We start from the raw sequence: 16,930 nt of genomic DNA, 5'->3' as shown, positions 1-16,930 counted from the left end.
TATACCAAGAACGCGGCATCTATTTCATACCATATGCAAAATACTAGATCTTCAGTTCATAGCACATGTATGCAAAGGGACACATACCAGTACACACCCACAAAATGCAGAATGCATTTCCAGTACCCACCAGAAAAACCTGTTAACTATCTCACACTGTATGCAAAACTTCATGCCACTCGACAGACAGAAAAATGAGGTACTAATTTCAACCATATAGAGAACACAGTTAGACACCCTTGCACTTTACACAAGTAAAGTAGACAGTCACACACACGATACTTTATACCTCAGAGCACTATGCTAGAAGGTCCATCATGAAAAGCTCACACACCCCCAAAAATGGATACTCACCTCAAAATATTCTTTAAAAAATAGATCCCGTGGGGAAGCAGCTGTCCGTGGACGTCTCGTGTGTCTGTGTCTGCCTGTCCCGGCCCTCAGAGAGAAGTCATTCACAGCCACGTTCAGAACGTCTGGGAGGCGTCCAGGGCAGGCAGGAAGATGCCCCCTGCCTTCCCTCCCTGGGGACTTGCTTATGATCCAGAGTAAAGAGAAGTTTCTTCTCTGCAGAAAGCGGGTGGGTGCGTTTCCTAACATCAAGGCTCTTCTTCCGAAACGCACGGCTCCGCAGGGGCAGATGCCGCCCGACGCTGGGGGCCAGCTGGAGGACCCAGATGTAGGCGTGGCTGCCCCTGGCAGGACAGACGCTCTCTGCCCCTGGCCCGCATCCAGTGTCCTGGGAACACACATGTGGGGACATGGGGACGTGGGGACAGCAGGCTACCTCCGTGGCTTGCAATAGCGAGAAATCTCACTCCCTTCACAGTGTCGGATTTAACACACACCGATCTCACACCAGACACACACACAGCAAACACGGTTCGCACACTACACACTGAAGAAGTAGGTATGCACCTTTCCCCTTCAGACAGAGGACTCAGGCAACCGCTTCACCCACACAACGCAGAAGAGAGAGACCCACCGCGCCCCGGAGTGCCGCAGCCCACACAACCCTGTGCCACACACCAGGCCCCCACTCACAGCAGACGCACACACACAAATGGGGGCCATCGGGACCCCACAATGTCAGGCACTCCTCCCACTCCCTCGCTCACTCTCTCACAGACACGCACCCCAGAGAGTCCTCGTCCCATACCCATGTCACACTACACACACACACACACACACACACACTCACAGAAGTGAGCAAACCAGCTCTTTCCACACGTGTAGGCCGAATAGGTCCAAGCAGTAGGGGATGGAATGGGACCGTGGGGTTCTTGATGGGAGGGGCTGGGCCAGCAATCTGCGTCCCAGGTACTTGTAGCCACAACGTTGGGTGTCTGTGCACCCCTGTACTGTCCCCTCCCCAGCTGTGCTGGAGGGAGTCAGAGTGGGGCGACCCCAGGGGCTTGTCTCTGGCGGGGGGAGCAGACCACAGTGAGCAGAGCCGTCCTCTTGGCCGCCTGCTGCCCACGCAAACTGCTTTCAGTGGACCAGTCGCTGACTGAACTTCTGTAGGGAGAAGGTGGGAGTCACGTGTCATCTTGAGGCGCCTGAGAATCCAGATTCTGACCTGCTGACTCAGCTTCCTGCTGTGGGCAGTGTTGGGGTGTGTGGGCTGTCGGCAGTGGTGACCGGGAGGCAAGTGGCACCAGCAGGCACGAGGGACAGCCTGGACCCTGGGGGTGTGGGGTGCCTCCTGGAGTCGGGCCCAGGAGACTGGGGCCCAGGACGTGCGTGGGTGGAATGGGTCAGCTGTGGAGAACCTGCTAGGCAGCACATAGGGGACACAGGGGTGAAAGGCAGAGGGTCAGCTGCTGCCCCCCACCCCTCCCCCATCCTCAGCCACATGCAGGTCCCAGGCACGCGGGGAAGGACTCGCCTGGCTCCCGTCCCCACATCACTGACACTCTCTTGTCCGGAGCAGATAGAACTCAAGTGAAAACCCACCAGCAGGACGGCTCCACCACCTCACATGTAAGGTGAGGCTCCCTCCCTGGCGTTATCCCCAGCGAAGACCAAGGTGCCTCTGCACCGGCCTTGGCAAACCGACGGCTCTCGGTCGCTTGATTTGGAACAAACACTTGCTTAGAGCAGACACACTAGCCTGACAACGCCTCAGAGGGCGCTCCTTGGTTTGGGGTGCTGACAGGAGTCTGTATTTGGTTAGGTAAAACGCAGGCAAAGAAACCGAAACAGATCTCGCCATGACTGTGTGTGCTGAGTGGTACCGTAAACAAGCCTTCAGCGATAACTGGAAGAACACGGCGTGGGCGGTTTTCGTGGGAGACCACTAACAGGCCTCAGGATGCACGTGGGCCTGGGCACAGGGGCGGCGTCCGTGGACGGTGCCCGACCTGCATTCCGAGCTGGAACAGCGCACACGCTCATGCTGCAGACACTCATCCAGATTCACACAGAGCAGCCCCACTAAGTGTACGAGAAGTCGCTGTTCCCGAGGGGGTACGCCCTCCACATTACGTGCGTTTGAAGGATTTTATTTCCCACGCTTTACGGTCTTGTCAGCAACGTGTGAGTGACCGAGGCACCTGCAGCCTCGCCAGCGTTGGGCGTCCCTGTTTTCCGTTTTAGGCGTTCGGAAAAGCATGTGTTCGCGCCTTACCGTGGCTCGAGCTGGCGTTTCCCTGGACGCTGATGACGGCAGCCATGTGCCACTGTGTGCCCTCTGTGTGTCCTCTTCGGTGGCCTGTCTCTTTTCGTCTTTTGCCCATTTCCTTTTTTTTATCCTCACCAAGGACACGTTTTCATTGCTTTTTAGAGAAAGAGGAAGGAAGCGCAAGAGAGAGATCGATGGGAGAGGGAAGCGTCAGCTGGTTGCCTTCTCACACATGCCCTGATGGGGGATCGCACCCACGACCTGGGTATGTGTCCTGACCCTGAACAGAGCCCCTGCCTCCTCCTTCGGTCTCCAGGATGACGCTCCATCCGACTGCGCCACACCAGCCGGGGCCTGGCCATTTTCTAACAGGACATTTTTGTTGTTGCTTTTTGCTGGTGAGTTTTGAGGCCTTTTCACGCCTTCGAGGCACTAGTCCTCTGCTGAGTGTGGGTTGTGGGTGCTTCCTCCCACTCTGCCCGCAGAGCCCTCCTGCCAGCAGCTGTCTTAAACCTGCTGCTCCGTCTCGCCCTGCCGGGTGCTGAGATCCAGGGGCACAGTACGCCCATGGCTCCGTTTTTAAGATTTTTGCTGTGTAATTTGTAGCGTTGAGTGCTGCGTACATTTTGCTAACTTTATGCACAAGAATGTAATTTTCTCTGAATTAACTGTCAATGATACATGTCTTTCACTGTGGTTTCCGCATCCCGTGGCAGGTGCACACGGACGCCATGGACCCTCACGTTGCCCTAGGCTCTGGCCCTCGCTGAGCTGCATGCTCCGAGTAAGGGCCCCAGGCTGGGGAGAGGCCCAGCGGTGCAGCAGGACAGTCCCAGGAGGGGTGACCACAGGCCAGCGGCCGTATGGGCTTCCTCACTGAAGCGCGGTGCCCCAGGGACACCACAGGGGACCTGGGGAGAGTCCCGCTGGGTCAGCAGGGAGACAGGTCCTAGGTGACTGCGGGTGGGGGCGAAGTGGAGAAGGGACGGTCCCCTCTCCTCCCTCTGGGCCTCCTCCGGTCTCTTGGGCAAACAGAAACCCGACTGCCCCTGCAGTTTCCTCAGCTGTGATTTGCAGGTAAGAACCACCCCCGCCCCTGCTGGCCCAGGCCCTCGGTTCCTGCTCCCTCCATCCCACGCCCTTTGAAACCGGACTCCCAGCAGCCTCTTCCAGGCTGGCCTCCGGGACCCCTTCGGAATTGGGGTTGAGAGGCACGGAAGGGGATCTTCCCCACCCCTTCCGGAAACGGGGCCCTCCTGCTGAGCAGAGTCGCACCCCCTCCCGCGCTCACCCACGTGGGCGTGTCCACAGCGGGGACCACACCGCGGCGGTGACCCGGCTGGGCCCCCGAGGGGGACTGTCCCCCGCACCGCGGCCGGCGGGGCAGGGCTGGCATCACCACGAGTCCCTTTCCTACTCGGCGGAGCTGTGACCCTTAACCCTGGGGCGGGGACTGGTCGTGAGACCCCGCCCCGCGTGCCCGGGCCGGCCCCACCTCCGCGGGCCGCCCTGCCTACACCAGGCCCGCGAGGCCGGGTCGCTGGTGCGCAATGGCAGGGCCGTCGGGGACAGCTCAGTGGGCCTCCGAGTCCCTGGCCCTGGGCAAGCTGCGGGTCTACCGCGCCTACGCACGCCGCTGGGTCTTCCTCCTGGTGGTCAGTCTGCTCAGCTGCTCCAATGCCATGGTACAGGCGGCGGTGGGGGGGGGGGGGGCAAGGCGGGGCAGGGGCCTTGGCTGCGACTACGCGGAGCCCCTTTCCGGCGTCTCGGGTGCCCGGGGCGCCCTGGGCGCGCGTCGGCTCCGGGGCTAGATTCCTCAGAGACGGGCAGGGGCAGTGGAGCCACAGGGGCAGGGGAGTCCTGCCACCACGCAGGGGCGGGGGCGCCGGGACGGGAGCCCCTTCAGACTGTGGCTTCTTGGGGGAGAGAAGGGCTGGTGTCTCTGCCAGGGGAGCCCATTTGCCCTTGCTCTAAGGTGATTTTTAAAGTGTCTCCCTCCTGAGACAGGACGGGGTAGGAGTCACTGTGGACAGATGAGAGGCTCCCTCCAGATGTGCCCACCCCCTCTGAGAAACCCCACACGTGGGACAGGCCTTCCCAACCCAGCTCCTGGCCCCCCTGCCCTCCCAGGGCAGGGACCCTCCTTGGCTACCTGTGCCCTCCTGGGAATCTGATTAGCTTCTGAGGTCCCTCAAAAGGCCTTCCTTTCCACCCACCCTCCTCCCCAGCTCCCCAGCTGGGGTCCACAGTGGCCCCAACACCTGTTCTAGAAGTGTCCCCACTGCTGGCAGGGACCCAGCCTGGAGTCCAGGGACCAGAACATCCAGGCAGGCTCCGTGGGTGACCCTTTCTCACCTTCACACCCCAGCCCGGCCGGCGGCAGGTCCCCCGACCAGGCACCTACACGCACTGGAGCAGAGTCGGGTGTGGGGAGAAAGAATCTTGGTGTCACCCTTCCAGGTTCCTCCAGCCAGTCCGACACTCAGATTGACTCGAGCGATGAACACGATAAAGTAACCACATGCAGTCACACAGGCGCCTGCGGGAGAAGCCGCACACGCAGGGAGGGTCGGAGGCAGGCTGAGCCGGCACAGAGGGCTTCCTGAGCGAGGGCGGGGAGGGGAGGCGCGGGTGGCAGCAGGCAGGAAGGTCGTCCTGGCGGGACGGTTGGTCGGCGGAGCAGGGGCCCGGGGGCGAGGAGCTGCCCAGCTCTGCAGAGAGGGTTACACCCTCTGGCGGGCGGCAGCCAGCCCTGGGCAAGGCCCCTACCCTTCGTTCTTGGGGGGAGAGGTAAGAGTCTCCTGTGAGCCTGCAGGGACTCGGTTGCCCTCAGCTCAAAATAATTCACACGCCACAGCGGCCATAGCCGTCTGGGGGAACCTGTTTGGAAGGACTTCAGGGCTTGGAGCCCACCTGCCCGCCACACCCCCCGCGTGGCCGCCTGCTCGCAGGTCCGGCCGCAGAGGCACTGCCCACGGGGCTGCCTTGGGCCACCTGACATCCCACCTCCCACTGTGCCGGGGGAGCCCAGGGCGATTCCCCAGCCTCCTCCGGAGCTGCAGGGACTGGTCAGGCAGCATTTGGCTGCCACGCAATCAGGTGCTGGCAATCATGTGCTGGCAAGCTAGTCGGCAGCAGAGCCCGCCACTGCTCCGCGGGCCAGGAGCTCTGGGGAGGAACTCAAGGGGGGCGGGACCAGCGAGGGGCCTGGGGCCAGCGAGGAGGGCTGGGCTCCGCTCCGAGGGGCAGGTCTGGAAGACAGACGCCGTGGGCTCTCTCAGCTGCATCGGGCTGGGTGGAAGGCTTCCGGGCCTGCCTGGGAGCCCTTTCTGTCCGATGGCAGATCCGTCCCCTGCTCTGTCCTTTAAAGAAGGAAGAAAAGGCAGCTGTTGCCAAAGCTCACTGTCATGTGAGGGTCTGTGGTCAGAGCTGTCAGCCAGGAAGCCTGGGTCTGCTGCCTGGGCTGGGGGGGGGGGGGGGCGTGGCCTGGGCCAAGCCCCTGGACTGTCCCCACGCTGGAGGATCAGGAACTTGGAATTGTGACACACAGGGCCTGGTCCACACTGGCTCCCGTCCCTCCTCCCCTCCGCAGTCCTCCCTCTTGTCCCACCCACCCTCCAGGGACCAGACGGTGTCCACTTCCTCCAGGAAGCACTCCAGGCTGACCCGGCCGTGCCCACTTCTGCCTGCAGGCCTGCTGAGTGGAGCGCCCTGCATGCCGAGGCGCCTACAGCTGGGGAATGTCTCTGGCTTTGGGCAGCTCACACCTCCCAACACTCGTCTGCTGTGGGGGGGTGGGCCTTGGGCAGGGCCCCCACAGCCCAGGGGTTTCCACCTGGGACCGAGTTTGCAGACAGGCTGGAGGTGTCTTTTGGGCTGTCTGTCTCCCCCTCGCCGCGTCCCTCCCATGGCCTCTCCCCCTCTGCCCGCCCGTGGCTCTTGGCCGTCCCTGCCTCCCGCCCTTGTCCACCTGGGCGTCCACCACAGGAACTGAGTGTCACCCTGACCGCATGTCTGCCTGGCCCGTGCACACACTGGGGGCCAGGGCCACTGGCTCTCGCGCCCCGACACCCGTGGGCCCGGGGACCCAGCCACGCCCAGCGCCCACTTGCCACACCGCACACGAGGTCCAACCCCATGGGCAGCCTTCAGGCCTCTTCCTCGGTGGGTCAGCCCCAGCGGGGCCGGCAATCCTGCAGGCTCTGGGTGGGCTGTCGGCCCCCTTCCCGCCCCCCGGGACCAGGCCTGCAAGGATGGCACTGTCCACACTCCAGGCCTGCTGTCTCAGCCCTTCTGCCTGGCAGCCTTCCTTGGGGGCGGCTGGACACCATGGGACCACAGGACACTTCCTCTTCTCAGGCCGGCCGGCCCAGCCCGGGACAGCGGGTGGCTTTGATGCCTGTGGCGCTGGCCCCTGGGCTGACACTAGCGTGTGCCCCACAGCTGTGGCTCAGCTTTGCACCCGTGGCCGACACCATCGCCCAGTTCTTCAGCCTGTCCACCAATCAGGTCAACTGGCTCTCGCTGGTCTACTTTGTGGTGTCCATCCCATCTGGCCTGGTGGCCATTTGGGTCCTGGACTCAGTCGGGCTCCGCTGGGCGGTAAGTCAGAACCCACGCCGGGGCCTGTTCTGGGGTGGGGCGGGGCCCCGGGTGTGGGCTGGAGGGCCGTCGCCCCCTCCCCAGGCCAGGGCCCCTGGGCAGAGCCGTCGGGGCGAGCAGGAGGGGCACGGGCTGGCCGGCCGAGCTCCCGACCCGGTGCCCGCAGACCATCCTGTGTGCGTCGCTGAACTTCGTCGGGAGTGTGCTCCGTGCCATGCCCTGCATGCCTGCTACCGTGCCCAGCCCGTTCGCCTTCCTCATGTGTGGCCAGAGCCTCTGTGCCCTGGCCCAGACCCTGGTCGTCTTCTCTCCGGCCAAGCTGGCCGCCTTGTGGTTCCCGGAGCACCAGCGAGCCACGGCCAACATGATCGGCACCATGGGTGAGTCGAGGCGTCCGTCCCCTCCGGCCCGTGCGCGTCCCGGCCCCTCCTCGCTCCCAGCTCCTGCAGAGCAGGGGGCTCCGCCTGCAGCCGATCTGCCCTGTGCTCTGCCTGCCCCCACAGCAAACCCCCTGGGTGCCCTGGTGGCCAACGTGCTGTCTCCTGCCCTGGTGAAGAAGGAGGGTGACGTCCCCCTAATGGTGAGGGGGCTCGAGGGGTGCAGCCCCCACGTGTGTGCGAGTTTGTGTGTGATGTAGAGATCCCGTGTTTTAATGTGGTGTGTGCACATGCATGTGTGTTGTGTTGTGTGCATGTGCATAGTGTGTGGTGTGCGCACGTGTGCGCGTGCATGTGCGATGGGTTCTGGTGCGCATGAGCGAGTCCACACCTGTGTGTGAGTATGCACCTGCCCCTCCCTGTAGCCACAAGGGGCAGTGCCCTGGGTGCATACAGGGCTTCTCTGAGTGTGCAAGAGCTGGCACCTCCTCAGTGCCAGGCGGTTTCCTTGTCAGGGGAGGCCTCGGTGAGGGGGGAGGCGACTGGAGGGCTGGTGGGGGCTTGTGTGGGCAGGCGGGGGCGGGGGAAGACGAGGGACAGGCAGAGTAGGGCCTGGAGGTGGATGCAGGCTGGGGGTGGTGCTGAGCCGGAGGAGGGCAGGAGGAAGCTCTGCGGGTGTCTCAGTGGGAGGGTGGTGGCTCGGTCCCGTCTGGAGCTGCCCCCCCAACATGAGGGTGTGGCTGGGCACCCGAGGAATCCCGGAGACGTTGGGCTGAGGGCTCGAGGGGCGGTGAGGGGCGAAGGGCTTCCGGCTGTGCCAGGGGTGCCGTTGGGGACATTGACAAAGAGGGGTCTGCAGGGCCATCGGGTGGGTGACTCTGGGGCCGCAGGAGAGGGCAGGCCTGTCACTGTGGCGTGGTCCTTGGGTGGCACTTTGAAGGCTAGGGTTCCAGTGCAGCGGAGCTGAGCAGGCCCACCACGGCTCACTGACGCCCTCCTGGGGATGGCGGATGGGGTGCCCTGGGGCCTGTGCCCACACGGACGTCCTTAGGGCCTGTGTGTGCACGCACACGCAGGTGCCTGCATGCACGCCCCTCTCCTCAGCTGGGCATCTACGTGATTCCCGCCGGCCTTGCCTGCCTGCTGGCTACTGCCTGCCTCTGGGAGAGTGTGCCCCCCACCCCGCCCTCCGCGGGAGCAGCCCAGTCCACCTCGGAGAAGTTCCTGGACGGGCTGAAGCTGGTTGGTTTTGTGGGGTCCGGGGCTGGGGAGGGCCTGGGCCTCGCAGGAGGCGGAGTGGATGGGGGTGGGTGGGTCTCCCCCCCCCCCCGCCCCACCCCGCGGGTCCCGCTGGGCGGAGCTGAGCGGCCCTTCCCCTCCAGCTCCTGCGGAACAAGGCCTACGTGGTCCTGGCCGTGTGCTTTGGGGGCGGCATCGGCATCTTCTCCAGCTTCTCCGTGCTCCTGCAGCAGGTCCTCTGTGTGGAAGGCTACTCCAACGTGAGTGCCTGCCCGGCTTGGCAAGCCGCCGCCCACAGGCCGGTTGCCTCTGTGGCCCCCCCCGCCCACCCCCGGCTGTGTCTGTGGCATGGCCCACGACCTCCCCAAGCCCCGGGTTTCCACGCCTGGCCGGGGCGACCTCCCGTTGTGCACACTGTTGAGCGGCCGTGCGTGAAGAGTGTCAGGTGCCAGATGTGACTGGCAGATGGGGGCTGGGGCCCTGGGGAGGGCGGCCCTGCTCGGGCACTAGGGCTGTCACTCTGTCGCAGCGCCCGGAGCAGGACGGCCAGCGTGGCAGGAACCTCCCTCACCTGCCCCAGCGCTGTCCTTGGGGACCGTCCGGGCCCCCCTCTGACACTGGCTGGTCCGAGGGAGGGCCTCCGCCTGCTCATGGGGCCCCGGCTGTGCCCTGTGCTGCCTGGCATTGGCCCCGCGAGTGGGTGCTGGGCCCAGACGTCCTGGCTCCTCAGGGGCTCAGGGACGAAGGGGCGTGTGCAGTGACCAGGCTCTTCCCTTAGCAGTGGCTGAGTCCCGAGGCGGGGAGGCACCGGGAAGAGGCCCCTCCGGGGGTGTAGCCCCCACCCCCGCATCCCCCACCTGCCCTGCAGTCCTGCCCGGGCCTCAGTGCGCTCAGCGGCCCCGTGCTGTGGTCTCCCTGGGGAGGGCGTGCACCTAAGCACAGACAGTGATGGCTGCCGGGCCTCCTCGCCCCTCCAGGAGTTCGCGGGCCTCTGTGGGGCTCTCTTCATCGTGTCTGGGATCCTGGGGGCGCTGGGCCTCGGCCTGTACGTGGACCGGACCAGGCATTTCACAGAAGCCGTCAAGGTTGGCTTCTGCCTGACCTCTTTGGTCTGCGTGGCCTTTGCCGTGGTGAGTGTCCCCTGCTGCCCAGACCATTCTGCAGGGGGCAGCTGGCAGCCTGGCCAGCACAGATGTGCCCCCGGGGGTGAGGGGCCCTGGGCACGGCACCGCCTGCCCCGCTCAGCCCGCCGGTGCTCGTGCTGGCGCTCGGGCCTGCGCAGGGCCCAGGGGCCTGAGTCTAGGGCGGGGGCGTGTCTGACTGCCGGCTCCGGTGCACCATCCGCCCAGGTGTCCCAGCTGCGGGGACAGGCCATCGCGCTGGCCATCATCTGCGCGCTGCTCGGGCTCTTCGGCTTCTCCGTGGCGCCCGTCGCCACGGAGCTGGCGGTGGAGTGCTCCTTCCCCGTGGGGGAGGGCGCCGCTGCCGGCCTGGTCTTCGTACTGGGGTGAGTGCACCCCTGCTGCTTCCCTGGGGGGGGGCCCCATTAACCCTGCCCTCACACGCCCCAGGCCCCACAGCGGGGACCCGCCTGCTCTGGCGAGGCTGGCGTGTTCTGACTGCCCGCTGCGGCCTGCGCTGCCCAGAGCGCCTGGCACTGGGGCGGCAGCGGCGTCAGGCTGCGCTGAGGGCCTCGTGGCTGCCCAGGCAGGTGGAAGGCGTGCTCGTCATGCTGCTGCTGACCGCCCTGACTGTGCGCCGCTCGAAGCCAGGCTTCTCCACCTGCCGAGGGGACCAGGACTCCCTGGATTGGGAGGGTGAGTGTCCCAGCCCACGGGAGCCCTGAGAGTGCCGGTGAGGAGGGCCGGCCTGGGTCCCCACCCACTCCAGCCTCGGGGACCTCCCTCACCCGCCCCAGTGCTGTCCTCGGTTGGCTGGTGCCGGGCACCCACGAGGTGGGGGTCAGGGGCCAGAACAGACAGAACCCCCCCCCACCACTCAGCCTAAAGGGAGCAGACCTGAGACCCTCACAAAGCCCAGCCTCCAAACCCTGCATGAGTCGTTTTTAAAGTGAGACTGGGAAGAGAAAAAGTCAGACAGAGGGAGAGGGACAGCGGGAGAAATGGGAGTGGGCGTGGCCACCGGAGGGGGCGTTTGTCCTGAGGGTCGCCTTGTGCGCCCAGTGCGTGGGGTCGGCCGGGCTCATGGGCGAGCCCCGGCAGAGCTGGCTGTGTGCCCCCCAGTGCCCATGCTGCTGATGGCCGGCCTCTGCACACTCTTCAGCTGCTGTTTGGTGCTCTTCTTCCACACCCCATACCGGCGCCTGCAGGCCGAGGCCAGCACCGGCCCTTGCGACAAGGACCACGCAGCCCCATGGCAGACCCTCCCTGAGGCCCCGTCCGGGCACCCTGAGGGCCCCGGCAGCTCCGAAGCTGCAGGAAGCCCTGTGGCAGCTCACTCCTAGAGCCGAGAAGCTGGCTGGGGGGTGGGGGGGGGAGGGCGCTGGAGCTCTGGTCACCTGGGCTGTGACAGCCACTGCTGAGCCTGGGCACAGCGAGGTGGCCCAGTGGCCATGCCAGACCCGAGGTGGCTAGCACAGGGCGTGTGAGAATGTGGCTGATGGGGGGCTGGATGGCCTGGGGTCCCCGAGGGCCCCAGTCGTCTGGAGTGCACAGGGGTGGGGGAGCCTCCCTTGAAGGGGCCCCTCCCAGAGCCTCTCTCAACCTCGGTCACGGAGGGAGCAGACGCTCAGTCTGGGCGCCGACAGCTGGGGCCGGGCGGGGCTGGGGGTGGCAGAGGCAGGGCCCACGGGCGCATGTGCCCCCCAGGCCCTCCGGACCCAGGTGGACGTGTCCTTGTCCCTACAGACACTGGTAGGCAGGTTTGTGGATGCAGGTTTATTGAACTGGCCACAGCCCGGGTGGGGTGGGGACGCCCCTCACTCCTCCTTCTCCTCCCCGTGGGTGAGCACATAGCTCAGCGCCTTGTAGTCCAGGTTGCCTGCAGCATCGATGGTCGCAAACTGGAACATCTGGTCGACCTGCAAGCAGGGTGCTGGGGGTCAGATCCAGGCAGCAGCGGACAAGCAAAGGGCCCCTAAGGGTTGCAGCCCGAGGGCGAGTGACAGGCCCTGAGCTCCAGCTGGCTCTGGCCTTGTTGCCACGTCTGGGGGAGGGGCGAGGTCACTCCAGGGCAAGGGGCAGGCTGGGGCCAGCCGCAGGGTGACCCGTCCCGTAGCAGCACTGCAGCACATCTCAGCAGGGGCACTCCCCCCGCTGACCCCTGGAGTCCTGGGGGGCCATGGGAGGGGGCAGCAGGCGGGGCGAAGGGCCAAACCTCCTCTGCAGTCATCTTGTCAGCCTGGGACATGAGCAGCCGTTTGATGCTGAGGATGAGGAGAGAGGCCTGAGTTAGCTGCTCTGAAGAAGGGGTCAGCACAGGACAGCTGGACAGTGACGGGGCGGGGGGGGTGGCTGCAACCTGAGCAGGTCACAGCATGCTCGCCCATGGGGGTGGGAAGCCTCTCCCGACACACACACACAGGGGTCACTGTCCCTGTGGGGCGGAGATGAGGGTGATGGGAGGCAAGTGCCCAGCAGACACGCTGCCCTGGGGTTGGCCCGGGGAGCCCCCAGACCCAGCACTAGCCCAGAGGCAGGACGGGTTCACCCGCTGTTGTATTGAGGGAAGCTGGGCGGGGCGTGGGCTCGGGGCCCCAGGCACCTGAGCCACACTCACTAGTCCTTGTTGATGCTGCCTTTGCCATCGGGGTCCAGCATCTTGAAGGCGTTCAGGATGGTCTCCTCAGTATCCGTACCTGTCCACAGAGACCCCAGGCCTGCTCTGGCTGCCTGTGCTCATGCCACCCTGTGCCATCAGCCTGGAGGGCCCTCCCACCCACCCCCAGCACCTGGCACCCTGCAGCCCCTGCCTGGGGCACCTGTGCTCAGGGTCCCGCCCAGGCCCAGGGCTGGGCACGTGCCCAGGGAGCGGGGGCTGAGGCGAAGTGGGGAAGGGTACAAGAGGTGTGGGGGGCACACGTGTGGGTCCCAGAAAGCCGGGTCCCAGGGCTTTTCGGGAGATGTGAAAGCCCGGATTTGTATCAGGGGTGTCTGCATTTCTAAATAAACACACAGCCTGGCCGAGGCGGAGGGCTCACCGCTCAGCTTCTCGCCGAACATGTTCAGGAACATGGTGAAGTTGATGGGCCCCGTGGCCTCCTTCAGCATGGCGTCCAGCTCATCGTCCTTGACGTTGATCTTGCCTGTTGCAGATGCGGGGTCACTGGGCAGGGCCGCCCCGCCGGCAAGTGCCCCACAGGGCTGCCCACCTCCTCTGCTCCCCAGGTGGCCTCAGAATAAAGTGGGGAGACTGGGGCAGGAGGCCAGCCAAAGGGGGAATGCCTGGCCCAGGTATGGTGGGTGTGGGTTCTGCATGCCAACAGAACCCCTAACCCTGAGCCCCAGACAGGCGGACTGCCAGCAGTGGGGACAGGAGACCACGTGGAGCCGGGAGGGTCTGTGTCCCGTTCCCCTGGGAGTCAGTGGGGCCCAGAGGGAAGGCGGGTCTGTGCAACCCCCGCCCCGGGTGGAGGCCAGCCTGTCACCGTGGCCGCAAGGGCAGGACCTCCTCAGGCCAAGAAAAGCAGGTTGCAGGGGGAGAGCAGAGGCCACCCCCTCCCTGTGTGCCCCAGCAACACCCCAGCCGGCCTGGCTGTCACACTCTGTGTGCTGTCAGGCCAGAGCCAAGGTGGGGGCTGTGACAGAGCCCCGCCGGGCACCTACCCAGGGAGGCGTAGGTGTCTTTCAGGTCCTCCTTGTCAATGAAGCCATCTCGGTTCTGATCCATCAGCGTGAAGGCCTGGAACAGGCCACCCATGTGAGCAGAGGCACCCGCTCGTACTGGCCCTGGAGCGAGGCCCACGTGGGTCTCTTGGTCGCCTGCTCTAGGGTTCCCAGGGCCCCCCCCGGGGCAGGGACTTCTGGGTCCAGGGCCTGCTGGGCAGGAGCAGAGCCTCACCTCCTTGAACTCCTGGATCTGGGTCTGCTCGAAGTTGGAGAAGACGTTGGAGGATGCCCTCTGGGCCCGGAGGGCCCCCCCCTCCTTCTTCTTGGTCTTTCTGCTGGCCTGCGGTGAGAGTGCTGGGGCTCAGGGTCCCCCAGCCCAGCGGTTTTAGGGGACTCAATGCAGAGGATGGGTGGGCCATGGCATTTGGACCCTGGGTCCCCAGGCTAGGGCAGCTGCAGGTGCTCGGTGAGAAGGCCCTGACCACACAGCCCTCAGGGTTCACCTTGAACTCTGCCCTGCTAGGTCTGCAGTCCACCCAGGAGCCAGCTGGGTGTCCAAGGAGCAAATGGACTGTGCACATGGCCAGCAGGTGGGTGGGCTTGTTCTAAGTATCCCCCTAAGGTGAAGGCCAGGCCCCTCCCTCTTCTAGCCCCAGACTGTTGCTGGGGAAGCCAAGGGGCATGGACGTCCCTCTCCCCCCAGTGCACACACACCTGCACACACCTGCACAAACTCCCCTCGTGTGCACATGCACTCGCACCCACAGTCACTCTCACGCCCCGCCCAGCTGCCTGCCTGGTGCCCACTCACCATGTTGGTCTGCCCGGTGGGGTGATCTGTGCCCTCCCTGCCCAGGTCGGCTCTCTTAAGCTCCTGCCCAGTCCCCCAGGATGGCTTGCATGCTGGCTGTCACTCCCTACAAGGACAGGCTCAGGGCCCCCCAGGGGACCGGATGACTGCAGAGTGAGCTGTGGCAGTCAGCAGTGACTCAGGCGCCCCATCCTGCCCCTCCCAGCAGGGCCCCCAACTTCCCAGCACCTCCCACCAGCTCCCACTCAGGGCCCCTGTTGTCCTGGACTCTGCACATCTCCCTGGCCCTGTGCAGGTGGGCTGAGGGCCTGGGAGCTGCAGGAGCCAGAAAAGGCACTTTTCCCAGGTTTGCACAAGGTCCCTGTAAGTGGACCTAGTGGCCAGTCACCAGGTGCCCCCAAGTACGTTCTGTGTGCCCTCACTTCCCTGCCTGGGTGGCCAAGAGGTCCCAGGCCCCCCACCCTGGTGCTGGGGCCACCCTCCCGTCCCCACTGCAGGCACACTGGAGGGGCCTGAGGGGCCAGCCACAGCCAGCACTTAGCCTGGCCTTCCCGCTCTGCTGCGGCCCTGTGGGTGCCTGTCACCACGAAGTCAGAGGCCAGGTGTGCTGGCCCCGGGTGGGGGTGGGTGGCAGCTGCGGCCCTCGGTCGGCAGGGTTGAGGGGCTGTGCAGTCTTCACAGCTGCTGTCGTGGGGGGCTGTCTCTGTGGGCACGTCTCTGAACCTCTGCCTTCGTGGTAGCTGTGGTGGGGGCCCTGCCCCCAGGGGCTCACTCTGTGAGTGTGGGATGAGAGGCCCCTTGAGGGACCTGGGGAAGTGTGGTCCACCTGCAGGGATGGGGGTGGCGGACAGAGCTCTGCCTAGAGGACTCCCAGAGGAGAGCACGTGCCTGAGGTGGGGACCTGGGCCTAGCCTGTACCTTGGACAGGGCCTCCCTTGCCCCCAGCTGGGTGGGATCTGGCTGGGCCTGGAAGGACCCTGGCAGGAGTGGGGAGTGCACAGGAGAAGGCGTGTGGGATCTGTGCTCACAGGCCCCTGAAGGGGAGGCCAGAGGGCTGGCAGAGCCCCCAGGGAGGGTTCCTGGGGCCGGTCAGGGTCTGAGCACTGCACTAAAGATAGCCTCAGAGCCCGGCTCCTGGGAGAGTATCGGGATTCGACATGGACAGCTGGCCCTGACAGGTGCAGGGTATGCGCAGGCAGTCCCGGGGTCCTGAGCCAAGTGGAACCCCCCAGCAGACCCCAGGAAGGGCCCTGGGCTGTGTCTCCCCCCCCCCCCCCCGCCCTGGCTTCAGGGGCCTTCCTGGGTGGTGCTGTGTGTGTGTGCCTGTGTGTGTCCCCAGGGGTCACCACCTTCCACCTGGTGGAAGCTAACGGTGTGTGGTCCCCATCAGCACTCTGGCTCCACCTTCCACCCCAGAGACACTTATTTTTGATTCTGGAAGCAGGAGTTGCTGAGGAGCCTGGTTTATTTTAAAATTCAGGGAAGGACAAAGGCGTTTGTCACCTGAGGTCATCTGCCCAACTCCCCCAGGGCAGCATGCCGCGTGTGAGCTCCCAGCAAGGCCACCCAGCCTGTCCTGTCCGTACGGGAGTTTATGTGGTACAGTGTGGGGTCAGAGTGCCGAACATCTCCCACAGGGAGCCCAGAGGGTGCCCGGGAGGCCTGCCCTGGACGCTTGCCCTGGACGCTGTGCTCCCCACCCAGGAAACAGCCCCCCAGCCTAGAGGATCGGACTCCAGGTTCCTCCCGGGCCCATGAGGCAATGCAGACGATTTTCCAGTGGTGCAGCTGGGAGGCCTAGAGCTGGGACTGTGGCGAAGGCGGTGGGCTGCAGTTCCTGCGCAGGCCCCTGCAGGTGGCCCTTTGCCCCCCGCCCCCCACCGCTGCGGACCCACTGGTCTAGCTGTGCCTGCATTCTGTTCCCTTTAGGTTCAGTTCAGTTCTCTTCTGAAACACGTGGGTTTGGTGAAGAGTAAGGAGTGGGCTCCCCCTCCGCAGAGCAGGGACCATAGTGAGTCCCAAGCCCTGGTTCTCAGGGAACTTCTCCCAAAGCAGCTCAGGGCTGGGGGCGTGAACAGTGTACCCGCCAAGCCCCGAGCCGTGGGCACCACGGGTCAGCGCGGTGGAGAGGTGGGGAGGCTGCCGGGCCACCACTGCCCCATTTCTGGGTGGCCCCTCTGCACACCAGGCCTGGCCTGTCCGGGCTTCGGCAGCGCTAACCAGAGTTGAGGGAGGCAGGGGGCTGCTCCGAGGGGGCGCAGGGGGCCGAGATGGAGTGTTTACTCCGGGCCCTGCGGCGTGACTGTTTCCACACGTGACTCCGGGCCCTGTGGCGTGACTCCTTTCCACACGTGAGGTCTGGGGGTCAGTGACCCCTAAGGCCCAGGCTGAGGTGGACCTAGGGGCTTGGACTGCAGGGTACCCGGGAGGGGGCTCTACTGGGGGACGGAGATGGTCTTCCCCGGAAGCTCCTGGAATAAGGGCGCTCCAG

General features: G+C 65.1%; 2 protein-coding genes across 4 annotated transcripts; one reads left to right on the top strand and one right to left on the bottom strand.

Annotated features, from left to right (window-relative positions):
- Nucleotides 1–4,127: 4,127 nt before the first annotated feature.
- Nucleotides 4,128–13,001, top strand: SLC49A3 (solute carrier family 49 member 3). 2 transcript variants are annotated; one of them, XM_028503789.2, is made up of 10 exons: nucleotides 4,128–4,308; nucleotides 7,067–7,225; nucleotides 7,392–7,605; nucleotides 7,729–7,805; nucleotides 8,707–8,844; nucleotides 8,985–9,101; nucleotides 9,819–9,971; nucleotides 10,191–10,348; nucleotides 10,549–10,658; nucleotides 11,085–13,001. In XM_028503789.2, the coding sequence occupies exons 1-10, from the start codon at nucleotides 4,174–4,176 to the stop codon at nucleotides 11,303–11,305; spliced, it is 1,482 nt and encodes a 493-aa protein (XP_028359590.1). In that variant the 5' UTR covers nucleotides 4,128–4,173; the 3' UTR covers nucleotides 11,306–13,001. The 2 variants fall into 2 exon arrangements, with proteins under 2 accessions (XP_028359590.1, XP_035873635.1); XM_036017742.1 differs by lacking the exon at nucleotides 8,707–8,844 and having other exon boundaries at nucleotides 4,145–4,308; nucleotides 11,085–11,747.
- On the bottom strand, nucleotides 11,742–14,173 carry MYL5 (myosin light chain 5). Of its 2 annotated transcripts, XM_036017788.1 has the most exons (6): nucleotides 13,861–14,153; nucleotides 13,626–13,701; nucleotides 13,001–13,105; nucleotides 12,580–12,658; nucleotides 12,178–12,226; nucleotides 11,742–11,881 (listed from the first exon to the last, which is right to left on the bottom strand). In XM_036017788.1, the coding sequence occupies exons 2-6, from the start codon at nucleotides 13,687–13,689 to the stop codon at nucleotides 11,780–11,782; spliced, it is 399 nt and encodes a 132-aa protein (XP_035873681.1). In that variant the 5' UTR covers nucleotides 13,690–13,701; nucleotides 13,861–14,153; the 3' UTR covers nucleotides 11,742–11,779. The 2 variants fall into 2 exon arrangements, with proteins under 2 accessions (XP_035873681.1, XP_035873677.1); XM_036017784.1 differs by lacking the exon at nucleotides 11,742–11,881 and having other exon boundaries at nucleotides 11,908–12,226; nucleotides 13,861–14,173.
- Between the last annotated feature and the right edge of the window lie 2,757 nt (nucleotides 14,174–16,930).

Source organism: Phyllostomus discolor, chromosome 1, assembly GCF_004126475.2.
Source record: "Phyllostomus discolor isolate MPI-MPIP mPhyDis1 chromosome 1, mPhyDis1.pri.v3, whole genome shotgun sequence".
NCBI classification, from domain to species: domain Eukaryota; kingdom Metazoa; phylum Chordata; class Mammalia; order Chiroptera; family Phyllostomidae; genus Phyllostomus; species Phyllostomus discolor.
This window is presented reverse-complemented; position numbering and strand designations above follow the sequence as displayed.

What these genes read in the sequence shown, in the direction of transcription:
- SLC49A3 (XM_028503789.2), top strand. Translation starts at nt 4,174, where the DNA reads ATGGCAGGGCCGTCGGGGACAGCTCAGTGGGCCTCCGAGTCCCTGGCC. An exon ending in CAACATGATCGGCACCATGG is followed by an intron (nt 7,606 to 7,728) that starts GTGAGTCGAGGC and finishes CTGCCCCCACAG; the next exon opens with CAAACCCCCTGGGTGCCCTG. An exon ending in AGGGTGACGTCCCCCTAATG is followed by an intron (nt 7,806 to 8,706) that starts GTGAGGGGGCTC and finishes CCCTCTCCTCAG; the next exon opens with CTGGGCATCTACGTGATTCC.
- MYL5 (XM_036017784.1), bottom strand. Translation starts at nt 13,689, where the DNA reads ATGGATCAGAACCGAGATGGCTTCATTGACAAGGAGGACCTGAAAGAC. An exon ending in AGACACCTACGCCTCCCTGG is followed by an intron (nt 13,106 to 13,625) that starts GTAGGTGCCCGG and finishes CATCTGCAACAG; the next exon opens with GCAAGATCAACGTCAAGGAC. An exon ending in GTTCGGCGAGAAGCTGAGCG is followed by an intron (nt 12,659 to 13,000) that starts GTGAGCCCTCCG and finishes CTCTGTGGACAG; the next exon opens with GTACGGATACTGAGGAGACC.